The sequence below is a fragment of the Puma concolor genome, chromosome A2 (assembly GCF_028749965.1).
Source record: "Puma concolor isolate L17-30 chromosome A2, mPumCon1.1.hap2, whole genome shotgun sequence".
Taxonomy (NCBI): domain Eukaryota; kingdom Metazoa; phylum Chordata; class Mammalia; order Carnivora; family Felidae; genus Puma; species Puma concolor.
Genome location: NC_141668.1, coordinates 160,226,474 through 160,244,319, shown reverse-complemented (window position 1 = coordinate 160,244,319; position 17,846 = coordinate 160,226,474). Strand labels below are relative to the sequence as shown.

Here is a 17,846-nt window from a genome sequence, read left to right as displayed (position 1 = left end):
AGCCCCAGAGATGTTTTGGGACTAGGCTTGGCTGCACCCTGCCCCCATGGCACCTGAACTCTCACGTTCAAGCTTTTCCCTGCTGTGCCCTGCTGGCCTTGAAAGGGCAGGGGTGGCTGTTAGTTGGGGGCCAGGAGTCACCTTTGCCCATCTGTCAACGGATCCCCCACCCCCATGTGGGGGATGCTGAGTTGTGAGAACTCATTCCCATACTCTCTTTATAACACGGAAGTCCCCCTCCCCCACCTACTAGTTGGGCCACTGCCAGGTGGGGAGGAGGTAAGCAGGCAGGCAGGGATTGGCTGGTTTAGCCTGGCCACTGCCAGTGTCCCCTAGGTCAGGCGCCAGGGACAAAGACTTTCCAAGAGGAGGGGAGAGGAGGCTGTGTGGATAAGCTGCCCTGGTCTGAAGGTACCTGGCTGGGGGTCTTGATCCTGGGTAGTGAAGGATGCTGCCCAAGGGTGGGGTGGCTCCAGAGAGCCGCTGGGAGCAGAGTGGCTACTGGTGGGTGGTTAGCTATCTCTCACTCTCTGTCTTTGTCTCCCTCTCACTCACTCTGCCTCTCCCTCTGGAATTGTCTAGGTCCTCCTCCCCTCTCTGAATCACTGTTTGCCCAGTGCTGAGCACTCACTATCCCTACCCCTGTCTGTCCATGCCCCTCCCATCCCGGTGTGGGGGAGGGGCTCTCCCTCTGTTCCTGAAGAGTCCAGAGAGCTCACCCTTGGGCCCATTTCCTCGGCCACAGGAAAATCTGTCCCCTCTGCCTCCAGGATGCTGAGCCTGTCCTGGCTGGGACTTGGGCAGGTGGCAGCCTCCCCATGGCTGCTCCTGCTGCTGGTGGGGGCCTCCTGGCTCTTGGCCCGCGTCCTGGCCTGGAGCTACAGCTTCTATGACACCTGCTGCCGCCTCCGGTGTTTCCCACAGCCCCCGAAGCAGAGCTGGTTTTGGGGTCACCTGGGACTGGTGAGTGTGGGTGGCAGGACGGGCCTGGGGCATCGGGGTGGAGGCACTTTCCCAAGGGTGGGGAACGGGGACCTGGGGTGGGGCTGGGGTCTGGGACAGCAGAGGAGGGCTGCAAAGAGCCAAGTTCCCCGGTGTCCCCACAATCTTGCCAGGGGCCACCGTGCAGGGTCCGCTCCCTGCCTGGCCCATGTTTGCTGGCCTCAGGCAAACACATCGCATCTGTGGGGTTTGGCTTCCCCACGGAATCAGTTCTGACCTCTGCTCCCCTCTCCCGCCATGGGGTGCTGCTGGGCTGGAGGAGAGGGGTGGGCTGTGCGCCCTTTTCTTCTGCCTCCTTTTTGTGATCTTGCCTTTCACTCCCAAGATACATCAACGAGCCCCATTGCCCAACTGGGATAAAAGTTGACCACTTCCCCTTTCAGAAGGAATCACCCTGGCCTTGACCTTCGTGACAAAACCTATTTCATTCAGTGTCTGCATCTCGGCAGCCCGTCTTCACCCACTCCTGCCTGGTTCCCACCCCTGTCATGTTTCCAGGACATGACCATGACCTCATCACCCCCCGGAAGCAATCTGGTCCTGCTGACCACCGCAGCTGCCCAGAATCCTTGTCTTCTGGGTTCTCGCACACCACCCAGCCCCGGTCTCCACTTGGCTCTTCCTCACCCCACCTTTCCATGCGGGGAGCCTTCAGGGTCCTAACCGACCCGCCCTCTTCTCTGGCTCCCCAGGCCATTGCCTCACCTGGGGGGGCTCTGACTCCCAAGGGGGCCATCAACTCCCACCACAAATGAATTATAAGCTTCCAGCTCTCCGGCCCCAGTCTCCCCTGTGGTCCTTTCTGTCTTTAACCCAGGAGAGGTTTTTCTGAAATTTCACTTCTGTTAACACCACTACTCAGCTGAAAACCATTCTGTAAGACTGATCATCATTCTAGAGAGAGACCACGTGTTGCCTGGCCAGGCTCTGCTGCCCTCCTGGCCCCGTGCACACCCTGGACCCTCCAAGCTCCTGCTTTCTCTCCTCCACGAGCCAAACCCTTCCTACCTCAGGCCCTTTGCTTGTGCTGCTCTTTTGCCTGGAAGGGCTTCCCTTCCTGCAGCCACTGGGTTGATCCCTCCTTTTCTGGTTGCATTTTCAGCTCAGGTGTAATTTCTACGAGCCTCCCTTGACTTCCCCCCCTGGACCTTGACCTCTGACTTGGTCCTGCTCACACTCAAACAGTTAATTGTCCAGTTATTTGTTTATTATCTCTCTTTTTCTCTCTCTCACTAGACAGTGGCACTGGGTATAGATTGGTATCTATAATGGCCGGCTCAGGAGCTGACATACAGTTGGCACTTAATAACTGTTTGATAATGTCATGGTGGAGGCCTTGTTCTAGGTTCGGATGAACTTACCATCACCTCCCTTGGTCATCCAATGCCAAAGGGACAGGGGCCAGCTCCACCCCTGCCCTCCCACAAACCAGCTCATTACACAACAGGATGCCCTAAGCTTGTCCTGAATGTTACCTGATATTCTGGGTGTTGGCAATTTCTCAGCAAGTTATGGAGGTAGCAGGAATGTTATAAAATTACAGTTCCTACACCTCCTATGAGGGCTTGGCCATGGAGGCTGGTCTTGGTCACTCTTCACTCAGCTGTGTGACCTCAGCTGAGTCACTCTCCCTCTCTGGGCCAATCTCCTCAAATGCCTCAGAGTTCTTAGGGAGCAGGGAACAGTCACAAAAGTGAAAATGACTCGTATTCACCTGTCTGGAGCATCTGGAAGTATTTGTCAGGCCAGGATGGGGCTTCCCGTGGGACTGGAGAGGATGCCTCACTGGGAGGCAAGCCCGCCTCCTTCTCCTTTTGGGAGACGCGGCCTGGGTTTCTTCATTTGTAAAAGGCACGGCTGATGGGTGAGTCCATAGGTTCAGGGGATAGGTTCATAGATAGTCCATAAGTTCATAGGTAGAGGTAGATAGACAGATAGACAGACAGACAGACAGACAGATGGGATGCACCATTCCAGCTGGTGGGCAGAAGAGGACATACGTGGGAGCTGCCCTCCTGACTGATGGGCAGAGCTCACACCTGTGTCCTGGGGTCTGTCAGAGCTGGAAGGTCTGCACACCTTCACCATCTGGGGAGCGGGGGGCTGTGTGGACTGGCCAGGACATGACAGGACATGGGAACGAGCCCCAGTACAAAACGTGAGGCCACCCTGCTGTTCCCATGGGCACTTCCCTGAGATTGGAATGATTCCCGGAAGAAGAAAGATCTGACTTCTCAAGCCAAGGTCAGCCTCTCTGGGGGCAGAGAGTGTGTCTTCTCCCTGTGTCATGGGAGGGACCCTTGCGACATGGAGAGTCTTCCGGGATCCCTCTGCCCCCAAGGGAAGGAGCAGGAAGAAACAGAGATCCCCTCCGTCTATGCAGAGTCTGGACACACTGACCACGGCAGAGGTTGCAGGGGAAGTTGCCGTGGCTCCTTCTGCGGAGGTGATGGCCCCTGTCTTGCTTGTAGGTCCACCCCACAGAGCAGGGCTTGAGGGTCTTAATTCAGCTGGTGGCTGCCTACTCGCAGGGTTTATGATCTGCTTGGGCTCCCATCATTTCTTGCCACCGTGGCATTGCCTGCTCTGTCATCATGCCACAGGTACCCATCTGGAATATGTAGCCATGGGCACGGTGGTAGCATCTGAGGGCCACATACCCCTCCCTGCCAGGCTTCTGTGAGGTCCCTGTGGATTCCAAGGTCCTTTCTGCTCTTGGGCGACCTTGGTCATTGCTTTCTTCTGGACACTGCTTCAGGAGTGTCCTTGGGGAGGCTCAATCCAGGTATTGTCTTGGGGGAACCCCAATCTTGGGCATGTAGAGCTAGAGACACCTTCAATTCTGTGTGGTCAGAGTGGGTCTGATGGAGAGACAGGGGTAAGGGGAACTCAGAGGGGAAGCAAGGCATCTGCTGTTTGGGTAGTCTGGGAGCCTTCTTAGAGAAGGAGTTGTTGGAAGGGGGTCTGGACTGATGGGTAGGAATTTTTTTTTTCAACGTTTATTTATTTTGGGGACAGAGAGAGACAGAGCATGAACGGGGGAGGGGCAGAGAGAGAGGGAGACACAGAATCGGAAACAGGCTCCAGGCTCTGAGCCATCAGCCCAGAGCCCGACGCGGGGCTCGAACTCACGGAGCGTGAGATCGTGACCTGGCTGAAGTCGGATGCCCAACAGACTGCGCCACCCAGGCGCCCCAGGGTAGGAATTTTTTAAGAAAAGAAGAGAAAGTATATACTGTGGAGAGGAATAGCCCACTCAAAGGCCTGGAGGGGACAAAGCAAACACCTGTTTTTTTTAAAGTTTATTTATTTTTTGAGAGAGAGAGAGAGAGAGAACACGCATGAGTGGGGGAGGGGCAGAGGGAGAGAGTGGGAGAGAGAATTCCAAGCAGGCTCCACACTGTCAGTGCAGCTCTTGAACTCATGAATAGTGATATCATGACCCATGCCAAAATCAAGAGTCAGATGCCTAACCAACTGAGCCACCCCACTGCCTTGCGAGCACCAGGGTTTTGAGCAACCATGAGTTGAGTGCATAAAGAGCAATGCTGGTGAGAGGCAGGGAGAAGGTGGAGGGGACAGCAGAGCCAGCGGGGCTGCAGGACTGTGTGGGGGCAGGGGGTTTATTCTGAGGGTTCTGGGGAGCCATGGAGGGTGTGCAGGTCAGGAGACAGAGACATTTGGAGTGGGAGAGATAGAGAGAGAAATAGAGGTGAAGAAAGAGAGAGATACAGAGAAAAATTGAGGGAGTCAGAGAGGACATACAGAGAATGTAAAAGAAACATACACAAACACATATCATCTATCATCTATCATCTACCCATGCATCTCTCATCTCTTTCCTTTCTCTCTTCATCCATCCACCCATGCATGCATGCATGCATCCATACGTCTGTCCATGCATCCATCCAACCATCTTCCCATTTATCTGTCATCCCTCTTCTCTCTCTTCCCCTCACTCTCTCTCTCTCTCTCTCTCTCTCTGTCTATGTATCTCTCTATAATCTATCTATCTCTCTCTATCTCTCTATCTCTATCTATCTATCTATCTATCTATCTATCTCATTATCTATCATCTATCTATCTATCTATCATCATCATGTTGCTCTCCATCATCTAGCTATTATCATCTGGCTGTCTATCACCTACCTAAAGATAAAGAGGAAGATTGTGAGAGTGAAGGGAGAGGGAGAGGCACATAGATAGACACACAAAAAGAGACAAACAGACCAACAAAGGGAAGCTGACTTGGTGAGATGTAAAGGTGTAGACTAATAATGCAGGCAGAAGAGGGGATGCAGTGGGAAGTTGTAAGCTTCTGGGGCTGCTGCCTGACCTGGCCTTCCTCCTCCACCCTGCCATCCCCAGGTAAGGAGCAATGAAGAAGACTTGAGGTTCATGGAGAGTCTGAGCCACAGCTTCCGTGATGTTCACCTGTGGTGGATGGGGCCCATCTACCCACTTCTGCGGTTCGTCCACCCCAAGTTCGTTGCCCCCCTGCTCCAGGCCCCAGGTATCTCTCCCAGGAGCACCTGACCCAGCCACTCCCTTGTCCCTGTTCCCAGTTCTTTGCACCTCTGGACAGACCAGGTTGAGCAGGGAAGTAGGTAGTATTGATGGAGACCTGCCATTAACCTGCTGGGCGACTCTGGGCAGGTCCCTGGCTCTCTCTGGTTCTCAGTCGTTTTCAATTTTGAGTGGTGGAAATTCAGCAATGTTGGTCTAAGAGAAGAAAGGGAATCTATTGACTGAAAAGCTGAAGGAATGTTGTCTTCAGGCGTGGTTGGATCCAGTCTTCAAACAGTGCCATTGGGAATCTGTCTTTCTCTTGTAGTTCTGTGTTCCTTGGTGACAGCTTCACTCTCATGTTGACAAAGATGAGTCTAAGAAGCTCAACCCCAATGAAAACGTGAGCTCATTCTCTGCAGACCCAGAAATAGTTGCAGGATTCTCTTAAATTGGCCTGGCTTGGGTCACAGGGACCAATTCTTCCTCTAGTCATGGCAACTTGATTGTTAAGGGTTAGGGTCATATGTTCAGCTCTGGAACGGAGGATGGAGTGGCATGGCCACCCTCCCTAGCTACTTGGACTGAAGGAGGAAGAGGAGCGAGGTGTTGGTTCCAGAAGGGGATGGACAGGCAGATACCACAGATGTCCATTCACTGGCATCTCTGCTAGGGGGGCATTTCCTGGGTGGGGAAACGGAGGTTCAAGGAGGCATAATAACTTCTCAAGGTCACATAGCATGCCGAAGGCTTTCTCTTACTTCTTCTGTGTGTTCTTGGCTGCCCTAACTGCCTCTGGTAGGAGGGACCTTTAGTTGGAAGGGGATTTGGGGTAGGGAGATGGCCAGAGTGTTGTGGGGGAAGATGCACAGAGTGTTGTGGGGAGCTGGTCTAGAGGCACGAGGGAGCAGTGGCAGCTCGTTGTGGTGGGGGGAGCTCAGCACATGAGGGTGGCAACATTGTTAGGTCTCTTAAGGACAGAGAAGCCCCTGAGCCTAAGCACTTAATGATAACTATGCGATAGAAGAGAATCCTGAGAAAGGCTAGGTCACACCTGGGCCATGTCTGGGACATTAGTGGGACCATATTTAAGTCCTGCCAGGGACCGTCTATGAGACACACTGAGGTCGTGTCAGATTGTCTTTGGGTCCATTCAGAGGATGCTGCATGAGGCCAGTGTGTGTTACACATGTTGTTTCGTGTCAGGGCACGTTACCATGTGTTGGGGCCATGTCAGAAGTTCCAGGAGATGTCAGAGGGTTCTGGGACAGGTGCGATGTCCTAGGTCCCTGTAAAGGCATTTTGTGGAGTGCTGATTTGTGCTTGGGTGTTTCGAACATGTCGGACCGGCAAGGAGCCATGACAAGGCATGTTGGGTGTGTTGTGCCCTATTTTCGGGAGCATCTAAGTACCTAGGGGTAGGTCCATGGGCTCTGCCTTTGCTCTGCTCTGTGCTGCAGCCTGGTCTTGTCCCCCCTCACCTCCCCACTCTGCCCTATAGAATTCCCACTATGGAGGTTGGAGGGGGTATGCATTCCCCTGGCTTGGATCCTCCACCCCCCAACCCAAAGCCCATCCCTGCCTCGTCTCTATGGCCCCTGATGATCTGTCTCTCCTGCCAGCCACCATCGTGCCCAAGGATAAGTTTTTCTACAGGTTTCTGAGGCCCTGGCTGGGTGAGTAACTGTTAAGTGAAGGAGGTTGGGGACAACCTTGGGGTCTCAGGGGAAAGCACTGCCCTTGCCTACTCCTCGTGGCTGCCTCTACTAGGGGATGGGCTCCTGCTGACTGCTGGTGACAAGTGGAGCCACCACCGTCGTTTGCTGACACCTGCCTTCCACTTTGAAATCTTGAAATCCTATGTGAAGATTTTCAACAAAAGTGCAGACATCATGCATGTGAGTTGAAACCCAGGGACCCGGCTGGAGCCTTGGGAAAAGGGGAGTGGCCTGGAGTCCTGGCTTTGCTAAATGACTTTCGGGCCATTCTATTTCTTCTCCAAGCATCAGTTTCCCCATGTGTCAAATGAGGATTATAAGCCCTTCTTAAAGCGTGGTCAAGATGATGTAATGGAATCATGGTCCTGGCACATTGTAGGTGCTCGGAAGGTGTTAGCTTCTAATCTGCCTCACTGAAACTCTGTGAAACTTGAGACACTAATGATGAGGATTGTATAGTAGCTCTTTCTTCACTGAACTGCACCTTAAAACTCATGAGGTTGAAAGAATTTGTGTTTTATTGCTCGCAAGATGATGAGTCCGGAGAATAGTTCTTATTTTGGCTGGAATCACTCAGGTGTCTGTGGCCATGGCTGGGTTTGGGAGACAGCTCTGCTTTTCCAGGCTCAGCTCTGCCACACATTTGGGGCTTGGCTAATGGTTGGCTAGTCTAGGATGGCCTTGGTGGGACAACCAGACTCCTGCATTTGTCCCTCATCTTCCAGTAGGCTAGCCTAGGCTTGATCGCATGGTAGACCCTGGGCTCCAAGAGAACAAGCAGAAACATGCAGTACCTCTTGAAGCCTAGTTTCAGAACAGGCAACCGGGACCTCCACCTTCTTCTGTTGGCGGAAGCAAGTCCCACATCCAGCTCCAATTCAAGAGCTGGAGAAAGAGGTTTTACCTCCTAATGGAAGATCTGCCAAACCTCATTGCAAAGGGTGAAGGTAGAGGGAGGGATGAGGAAATGGAGACATTTTTGCAACAGTCGCCTACCTCTATGATAATGACGAAGATGAGGGTGAGAGCTAATGGTTACTTAGCTCTTGGTGTATATCAGGAACCATGAGAACATGGCCTGAGCCCAAGTTGGACACGTAACCGACTGAGCCTCCCCACTGCCCCTCATGCACCAGTTCTATTGCACACGTTGTCTTATCTAATTTCATATATATAAGGTAGAGATGATGATTATTGCCTCATTACAGGTGATGAAACTGAGGCTCAGAGAGGTTAGGGAGCATGCTCCCATTCACACAGCTAGCAAGTGAGCTAATAAATGGAGTTGGGATTCCAACCCGGTTTGTCTGACAACAGAGCAAGTCATCTTAACTGTTACTGAAGCTTTGACAGGTGGAGTCCAGAGGGCAGCAGTGAGTTGACCAAGGGCACACAGGGGTGTAGGAAGCAGAGCCAGGATTTGCACTGAGGTCTCCTGACCCCCAGCCATTGGGTCTTAATAGTAAGAGTTTCTATTCCCACCCAAGCCTGGTCCTCCCTGGAGATGGGTGCCTGGGGTGGAGGACCAGGAGCCTGGGTTTTGGGGAGTCCATCCTGGTGATTGGGGCTGAAGGGGAGCTCAAGGGATGTAGGTTCCTGCCCCAGATGTGCCCCTTTCTCTGTCCAGGCCAAGTGGAAGCGCCTAGTCTCAGCGGGCAGCACCCGATTGGACATGTTTGAGCACATCAGCCTCATGACCCTGGACAGTCTGCAGAAATGTGTCTTCAGTTTTGACAGCAATTGCCAGGAGTGAGTGCTTGCTCAGGACCTGGGAACATGAACCGTAGACCCAAGGGAGTCGGTGGAGAAGGGAGGGTGGCCAGGGTGATCAGATGGGACTTCCTGGAGGAGATGGATCAGAGTGAGACAAAGAAGGACAAGGAAGGGAAAGAGTAAGGTAAGGTTTCAGGTAAGCAAAAATGCTTGATAAAGGCCAACAGGACTAGGATGAATAAAGCATGTGCCACCTTGGGAATGAGATTGGAGGGTTGGCAGGGGGGCTAATCTTAAGGATATTGAAACGTGAAGCAAAGGGGTCTGAGCTTTATCCTGAGGTTCCAGAGATGGAAGGTGGAAAGTGTTTGAGTAGATGAAGGTCATGGTCACAGCTGTTCTTGGACATCGGACTCGAGAGAGGACCAACTGTCACATAGACACAGAATCTGAGGAGGAGGCAGCTTGAATGTGGTGGCGAAAATGGGGCAGATTTGGAGGAAAGTAAGGAGGAATGGGCAGGGGCAGATACTGTGTAGGCCAGAAGAGAGATGAGTGTGATACCCAAGGTCTTCCCAGGGTCTGGGCCATGATTCCATTGACAGAGATGGCAGGTGGAGAGAGAAGCATGCCTGAAGGACACTCTGTTTTGTAGGGACATGTTTCTGAGGTTCTGGTTGGAAGGCACTCCTAGGGCCTCATGTGGGTTAAGGAGCTGTTCTCTATGGCCTGACCCTTCAGGAGCCCCAGTGAATATATTGCTGCCATCTTGGAGCTCAGTGCCCTTGTGGTGAAACGGCAGAGGCAGATCTTCCTGCACCCGGACTTGCTGTACTACCTCACCCCTGATGGGTGGCGCTTCCGCAGGGCTTGTGACCTGGTGCACAACTTCACAGATGCCATCATCCAGGAGAGGCGCTGCTCCCTCATTACTGAGGGCTCCCATGACTTCCTCAAGGCCAAGGCTAAGGCCAAGACTTTGGACTTCATTGATGTGCTCCTGCTGGCCAAGGTGGGCTTCCCTGGGATCAGAATTCAAGAGTTAGAATGGACCTTGACTTCAAAAGTCAGATGGGAGATCTTGGACTTGACCCAGCGGGTACTGAGGAGCCATGGCAGGTGCTTGAGGAAGGGAGAGACAGGTCAGGGATAAGTTTTAGACGTGACTTTGTAGAAGGCTGCTTGGGTGAAGAAAGCTGGAGACAGGGAAACCTGCGGGATAGGGCTCTAGAGATGATGAGGGACGAATCCTGCTTTGATGATGGAGCCTGAGGGACTGTTTCAGGTGAGACTCAGGTGCCCTCGAGCTGGTGTGATTCAGGAGGTCGTGCCCTTTCTGCAGGATGAAGACGGGAAGGAACTGTCCCATGAGGATATCCGAGCTGAAGCTGACACCTTCATGTTTGGGGGTAAGCATCCCAGTGTGGGACTGCAGGGGGTAGGAGTCTGTCCAATCCCAGGGACTTGGCAGGTGGGCCCTGGACCACCCCATCCCACCCCATCTTCCCAATCCTCCCTGAGGGCCCTAATGAAGGGCGCTGTCCACCCTCTGGTGCTGAACAAGCCCAGAGACCCAAGCCTGTCTGGCTGCCTCTCAGGCCATGACACCATGGCCAGTGGTCTCTCCTGGGTCCTGTACAAATTTGCGAAACAGCCAGAATATCAGGAGCGCTGTCGGCAGGAGGTGCAGGAGCTCCTGAGGGACCGTGAGCCTAAAGAGATTGAATGGTGAGTGCAGGTCCTCATGTCCTGTTCTGGAACCCTTCTCATTGGCTCTGCTCCCCTGCTAGGGAAGGGGAAAGAACTTTTGTTGATTGTGTCATTGTTGCTTAGAGAGACTAGGAGCAGAACCCAGAGGCAAGGGTATGGTACCCAGCCTGGAGAGCAGGGGAAAGCAGGCTTATGCAACAGAAAGATTGGAGTGTCCACATGTATTGCCCTGCTTGCTTGCTATGTGACTTGAATAAAACCAATTCCCTTTTCTGAGTACCACCTTTCTCCTCTGTAAATGGGGGCAGGACAGGTCAGGGAATGTCTCCTCCAAGGGCTGCTTGGAGAACCGTGACAATGCGTGTAGAACAGATGCCATGCAGCGTGTGTTAAGTAAATGAACTTCTCTCCCTTGCTTTTCTGCCTGAATTTGCACATTTCCCCTAGAGAACCTTGCTCTTAATTTTTGCTCTTATATCTAATTCGCACCTACTATCTATTCCAGGGATTCACAAGTAGTCCTTGAGGGTAAAAAAGTTACCCATTGCTTGGTTCAGTAAACATGTCTACACTGCCCCTCCTTCTCAACTCCATGTCCAGTCCCATTTAAGTCCTACTTGGTCAAGGCTGGATCATGGAGGAAAGAAGGGGGTGAGGCTGGGGAGCAAAGAAGCAAATATGAATTCAGCCCTCTGGGAATGGGTAGTGGACAGTGCTCCAGGCCTTACGGACAGTTTGGGCAAAGGCCCTGATGGAGGCATGCAGCGGTGGGCCTGGCGTGTTTGGGAGGAAGTAAACGTGGCTGGATCCTTGTGAAATTTACAGTGTGAATCATCTGTGAGGCTCCCAGTGAGGCTGGAGCTGGTAGTTGGTAATGGAAGCCCTTCTTGGTCTGCTTTGGAAACCACGTGAAGATTTTCCAAAGGTGTCAGTTCAAGTCCTCTGGGAAGCCAGTATTGGATAAAAGATTCTATTGGATAAAAGATTTTATTGGATAAAAGTGTTCAGGGATACTGCTCTCAGGGAGGGAGTCTCACATTGGGCAGAAGTGATCAGAAAGTAGGGGCCCACCATGCTCTCTCAGTGGCTGGGACCTGCCCAAGAGAGTGTGGCCTTGGCTTGAATGCTGCTGCACAGCCCAGAGGCCCTCTAACTGGAGGCTGTCAGCCGACTGCACTCCTTGGAGCTGGACATCAAGTTCTTTCTTGAAGGGAGATTCGTGACTAATATAGGAAGGCAGTGGGGAGACATGGGAGATGTTTGAGCAGGGGAGAGACAAGTCAGATATTCGAATTAAACATATCTGCAAACTGGAGGAGATGAGGTGGAGCCTGGGGGTCCCAGGGAGATTTGGGGTCAAGGGCTGAAGAATGGGGAAGAGATGTTGGATTGAACACTTCAGTCCTTCAATTTCAAGGACTTCAAGGTAGTGCCTTCAACTTCAAGGCTGGGCTCAGTACAGCAGTTGTGTGAAGGGGAGAAGTGTTTTTGTGTGTCTCTCAACTTCAAACAGTGCACTTGGTAACACTTCAAATGGTGGGAAATGCTTTACAATGGATATAATAAGCCTTTGTCTTTTTTCAATCTCGGGTTTATTGAGATATAGTTGACATAAAATACTGTGTATACAACACAAGGTATACACCACGAGGGTTTGATATACGTATATATTGCAAAAGGAGCACAGGGTTAAATACTTTCCTTACCTCACACAAGCCTCTGCCTTATCCAGCACCCCAATCCCATCCCCACCTTTGATGATCTCTGGTGTGCTTCCAGTGATCATCTCTGCCCACACCCATGTGCCCACAGTCTCTCTCATTTTGCGCCTAGTCTTTTCTCTCCACAGCTGAGAGAAAACACAGAGCATTCAGGCATGCACACTGACAATATAACTTCAAGATCTTTTCCTTTCCCCTCCAGACGTAAGTTTTGGGAAATTAATTTTGAATTACAAAATCCATAATGGGAAGAAGTCCTTTTTTTTCTTTTCCTTGCACAAAATGCAACACTACAGAGAAGGTTAGGTCCACCTTTGTTGCTGTCCCCCCAAGCCTAATCAATCCCCTGTCGCCTGAGGGGTCTCCAGGGACATCAATTTGTCATATGTCCTTTCAGACTTTTCAGAAGGTCTTGTAGCTATGTATTTCTATAGTTATAATGGTTTTAATAGAAACACACACACATTTGGTTACTTGTTCTTTTCTCTTTTCTCTCAACAGTTGCTTTAGACTCCTCTCTAATTGTAAATCGCACACTTTATTCAGCTCACCCCTCTGTTGGGGACGTTTATGTGATGATTTGCAGTTATGACAGATATTGCTGAATTGCCTTTCAGCACCTCTGTACCGATTTACCCTGCAGTGCTTGATAGGACTAGTGATCTGTATTTCCTCCTTTTGATAACTGTGTAGTATTCCATCAGATGGATGTACCATAATTACGTAAACATTCCCCTGCCGAGGGTCATTTGTATAGTTTGGAGCCTTATGCCGTAATAAACATGATGTAGCAAACATCCATGTACACACTGATTTTTGCTCCCATGTGAGGATGTCTCTCCAGAACACATTTCTGGGTGTGGAATTGCTGAATCAAAGACCATTTGAGTTTTCACAATGTAATCGCTCTTGACAAATCCACTCCTCTAGACAGATTTTGAGAGTGACAATTTTCTCGCATCTTTGCTGACAGTGTGCATAATGAAATTCTAAAACTCTTGCCAGTCTGGTAGGTGAATAGAATACTTCATTATCCTAATGAATATCACTTTAAGAATGGGTAAAACTGAGCACGATTTTCACATGTTTATGAACCATGCATATTTCTTTTTCTGTGAAGCTTCAATTTGCATAATTTGCCCTTTTTACTTTGAGTTTTTTCTGTTTTTCATTTTAAAATTGATTTGTGAGGACTCTTTACATATAAAGAAAATTAGTTCCTTTTCTGTTATGCAAAAATTCTTTCCTGGATTGACTTTTGACTTTATTTTAGATTTTGTTCATTTATTTGGAGTCACGTTTATTAACTTTTTTTTATAGCTTCTGTTTTTTTTTTTTTTTTTAATGCTTGGAAAGGCCCTTCCCATTCTAATGCTAAACTGTAACACTTGTTCGTTTTCTTGTAATGGATTTATTTATTAAAAATATTTTGTTTATGGGACACCTGGGTGGCTCAGTTGGTTGGACGTCCGACTCTTGATTTTGGCTCAGGTCATGATCTCGTGATTCATGAATTTGAGCCCCACCTTGGGCTCTGTGCTGACAGCTCAGAGCCTAGAGCCTGCTTCGGATTCCCTGTCTCCCTCTCCCTCTCTGCCCCTTCCCTGCTCATGCTGTCTCTCTCGCTCAAAAAATAAATAAACATTAAAACAAATTTAAAAATTCACAGATCTGTGTTATATCACAGATCTGCTGCTGGTTCTTATCTTTCTCAGAAACATAACACTATGACTTTGTCAGACATCCGTGGTTCTATGGACATTTAGATTGTTGCTTTGGACTGTCGTATGGAAAGTTCCTCTCTAGTCCCTTGGACCTAAATATCCAGAAGGTTTCCATCTAATGACCGCAATGAACCCCTTGGTGTTCATGTCTTTATCTACCTGTCTGAGAATGTCTCCAGGTTCTATGCTGAGAGCCAACTTGCTGGGTCATGAAACACACATCGCCTTTCCTTGACCATGCCGATGCCTTGCAGAGTGGTGGCTCCTGTCCATACCTTTACTGTCAGTGCGTGGGGTCCCCCCACCCCGGTGCCTCAGCCAGGCTTTACCATCACCCACCTTGTTAATTCTCACCTCGAATACATATGAGGTAACATCCCATTGCTATATAATTTCCATTCTGGTAATCGGCGACTTGGAGCATCTCTTCACGTGTTATTTAGTTATTTCTTTTCAATGGTTATTTATTTAGTTTTGAGAGAGAGCACAAGCGGGGGAGGGGCAGAGAGAGAGGGAGAGAGGGAGACACAGAATCCAAAGCAGGCTCCAGGCTCCGAGCTCTCAGCACAGAGCCCGACGCGGGGCTCGAACTCATGGACCTCGAGATCATGATGTAAACCGAAGTCATATGCTCAACGGACTGAGCCACCCAGGCGCCCCATCTCTTCATGTTTTAAATCTCTGAGTTTGAGCTCCCATGAATTTCTAGATCATGTCCTTTGTCTACTCTTTTGAGTCGCCTGCCATTTCTCTTGTTGATTGGTAGGAATTCCTTGTCTATTCAAGATATTCTTCTAGATCCATATATTTATTGCAACTATCTTCTGTGAATCTCTCATCTGAATGTTAATTTGGTGCATTGAATGGAGTGTTTTGTTAAACAGAAATCCTTAATTCTGTGAATATGTTTTCTTTTCTTTTCTCTTCTGTTCTCTTCTTTCTTTCTTTCTTTCATTTCCTTTCTTTTTGTCTTCTGGTTTATGTTTTGGGGTTTTAAGAATTCTTTCCTACTCATAGGTAACAGAAGTGTCTTCTATATTACATCTTCTTTAAACTTATTTCTTTACCTTTCACGTGTAAGAGAAGACCCCATCTTATATGTAGAGTGCATGATGCTTCAGTTCTTTTGGAGTGTGTGTTGGTGCGACTGTGGGGGTGTCTATGTCTGTGTCTGAACCATCCCTTGTCTGGGGGTGGTGGGGCCTCCTTTACCAGATGCTACGTTTTCACCTATTCACCTACTTGTCTCTGTGCTCTCTATCTTGTTCTGTGGGTCTGTTTTCCTGTTCTTGCAACAGTGGTTTGCTGCCTTTTAATTTAATTTAATTTAATTTAATTTAATTTAATTTAATTTTTTAATTATCACCATACGTTTGTAATGGGTCTTAATATCAGGTGAATGGATTCTCTTTTTTGGTCTTTTAAATCGACATACATTTTGAACTTTAAGTTTTTCAAACTGAATAAGATTGCTAAGCTCCAACAACACCAACTAGATTTTAATTGGATGCATTGGATACATTAATTAACTTAGAAAGAATCCACACCATTATATTAGGTATTCCACCTAGGAGGGTGCCTTTTATTTGTTGAAATAACCTGGTAAGTCCAGCAAAGAGATTTTTTTCCTTTTTAAATAAATTGTATAACTTTAGACTTTCTAACTTTTAAAGGTACTGTGTGAATGTTGGGCTTTGTTCCGAAATACTTAAAAATTTTTTTTTAATATTTATTTTTGAGAGAGAGAGAGAGAGAACAGGGAGGGGCAGAGAGAGAGAGGGAGACACAGAATCCGGGGAGCAGCTGGAGGTCTGCGGGAGTGTGATTCGATCCCTGGCTAATCGTTGGGGGGCTTCCTTAGGGGCGACCTGGCCCAGTTGCCTTTCCTGACCATGTGCATCAAGGAGAGTCTGCGGTTGCACCCCCCGGTCACAGTCGTCTCCCGCTGCTGTACCCAGGATGTCGTGCTCCCAGATGGCCGGGTCATCCCCAAAGGTGCCCACAAGACCAGGGGGAGGAGCCTCGCGGGCAGGAAGAGGTGAAACACTTCCTGACTGGCCCCTCCCCTCCCACAGGTGTTATCTGCCTCCTTAGTATTTTCGGGATCCACCACAACCCATCCGTGTGGCCAGACCCTGAGGTGCTGCCTCCCCCTCCCTCCCCTCCACCCACCCTCATGCTTGGCCACTTCCCTAGCGGGGCCTAAGGGAGGGCTCAGGGTTCTGACCTGGCAAATCGCTCCCTCCATGAAACGCACACCTGTGTCTCCAAAGCCGGCTGTCCTGGGAAACCCCGTCCAACAGTCCCGCCTCTCTCCGCCCCCAGGTATACAATCCTTTCCGCTTTGACCCAGAAAACATCAAGGAAAGGTCTTCCCTGGCTTTTATTCCCTTCTCCGCGGGACCCAGGTGAGCACAGTGGGCATCGGAGGTGGGGATGAGGTGGTGAGGGCAGGGGCCTGGGCCTGAGATCCCAGACGTGGCTGTGGGGGCGGGAAAGGGGGTGTTGAGGATGGTTCTCCTTCTCTCCCCTCCTCCAGAGGTTGGGGGTAAAGGCCTGGGCAGTGGGGGGTGGCTGGGTCCAAGGAGGGCTCCGCGGTGCGCTCAGAGCCCCTTCCCTCTGTCTGGGAGCTCAGGGCTGGGATCTGAGCCAAGCTCAGGGACCCCCATATGGGGGTCCCGGGCACGGTTAGTCCCCTCCGGTATCCCTGCGGGCGGGGCTGGCGGTCCCGGGCCAGGTTCGGGGCGCGACGGGACCTGCTGGGGTCCCTGGCGAGTGAGTTCCCACTGCCGCCCGCAGGAACTGCATCGGGCAGACGTTCGCACTGACCGAGATAAAGGTGGTCCTGGCGCTCACGCTGCTGCGCTTTCGGGTCCTGCCCGACAAGGAGGAGCCCCGCAGGAAGCCGGAGCTCATCCTGCGCGCCGAGGGCGGGCTTTGGCTGCGGGTGGAGCCGCTGAGCGCGGGCCCCCAGTGACCCGCCAGCTCCCCCTGGCTTGGGATCCACCCCGTCCCTACACACGCCCCCTGGCGGATTCCCAGGACTAGAACTGTGTGGTCTCTTCTGCCGGGGCGCCACTGACAGCCAGCAGGGGGCGCGCGGGACCTGCGGGAACGCAGTGGGAGGGGGAGGACGAGGGGTGGGGTGGAGGGGAGGCTGGTGTGTGAGCGCAAGACCCTGGCAGCCATTCCAGCTGACCATGGTCCCCCCTCCCCCCGCCATGCTGATTGCGGGTTCTCCCACAGCCCAATAAGGGCTTTTATCCTGTAGGCAATTGGGTGCCATGGAAGGTGTTTGAGTAGGAGAGGGACCACCGTTAGAGACTGACTGAAGGGCATGTTTGAAGCTCAGGGTCACAGTGGAGAACCCATAGTGCCACTACTCTCTGGCCACTCTGACCTCTGTTCCTATCTAATATACCCAAACTTTTCTTACCCCAGAATCCGTCACTATGTTTCCATGGTCACTATGTTCACTGAAACAAACATAGATGCGCTCTCCTGTGTGTCTGATCATTGCAATCATTGTATCCGTTATGTGGTCTGTTGTTTTTGCTAGTTTTCACTGGTAGGGTTAGTGGTCGCGTGTGCCTGCTTATCTTTGCTTGAGTATCCATTATCATATTTGAAATAACATGTGTAGAACTTGGAGAAGGTAGCTTTCTCTAGGAGGCATTCTTCGAGCCTTGCTGGTCAAGGATGATGTTAAATGGAATTCAAGGCTTGTGGTGCCAAGATCACTAAGGCAGTTT

General features: G+C 50.7%; 1 protein-coding gene across 1 annotated transcript; it reads left to right on the top strand.

The window, feature by feature from the left end:
• The first annotated feature begins 356 nt into the window (after positions 1 to 356).
• Positions 357 to 17,600, top strand: LOC147583692 (cytochrome P450 4F3-like). Its single transcript, XM_086698785.1, has 13 exons — positions 357 to 504; positions 771 to 963; positions 5,371 to 5,515; positions 7,131 to 7,184; positions 7,279 to 7,406; positions 8,854 to 8,975; positions 9,681 to 9,951; positions 10,282 to 10,348; positions 10,538 to 10,667; positions 15,956 to 16,089; positions 16,170 to 16,234; positions 16,420 to 16,502; positions 16,894 to 17,600. The coding sequence occupies exons 1-13, from the start codon at positions 449 to 451 to the stop codon at positions 17,069 to 17,071; spliced, it is 1,626 nt and encodes a 541-aa protein (XP_086554911.1). The 5' UTR covers positions 357 to 448; the 3' UTR covers positions 17,072 to 17,600.
• The last annotated feature ends 246 nt before the right edge of the window (positions 17,601 to 17,846 follow it).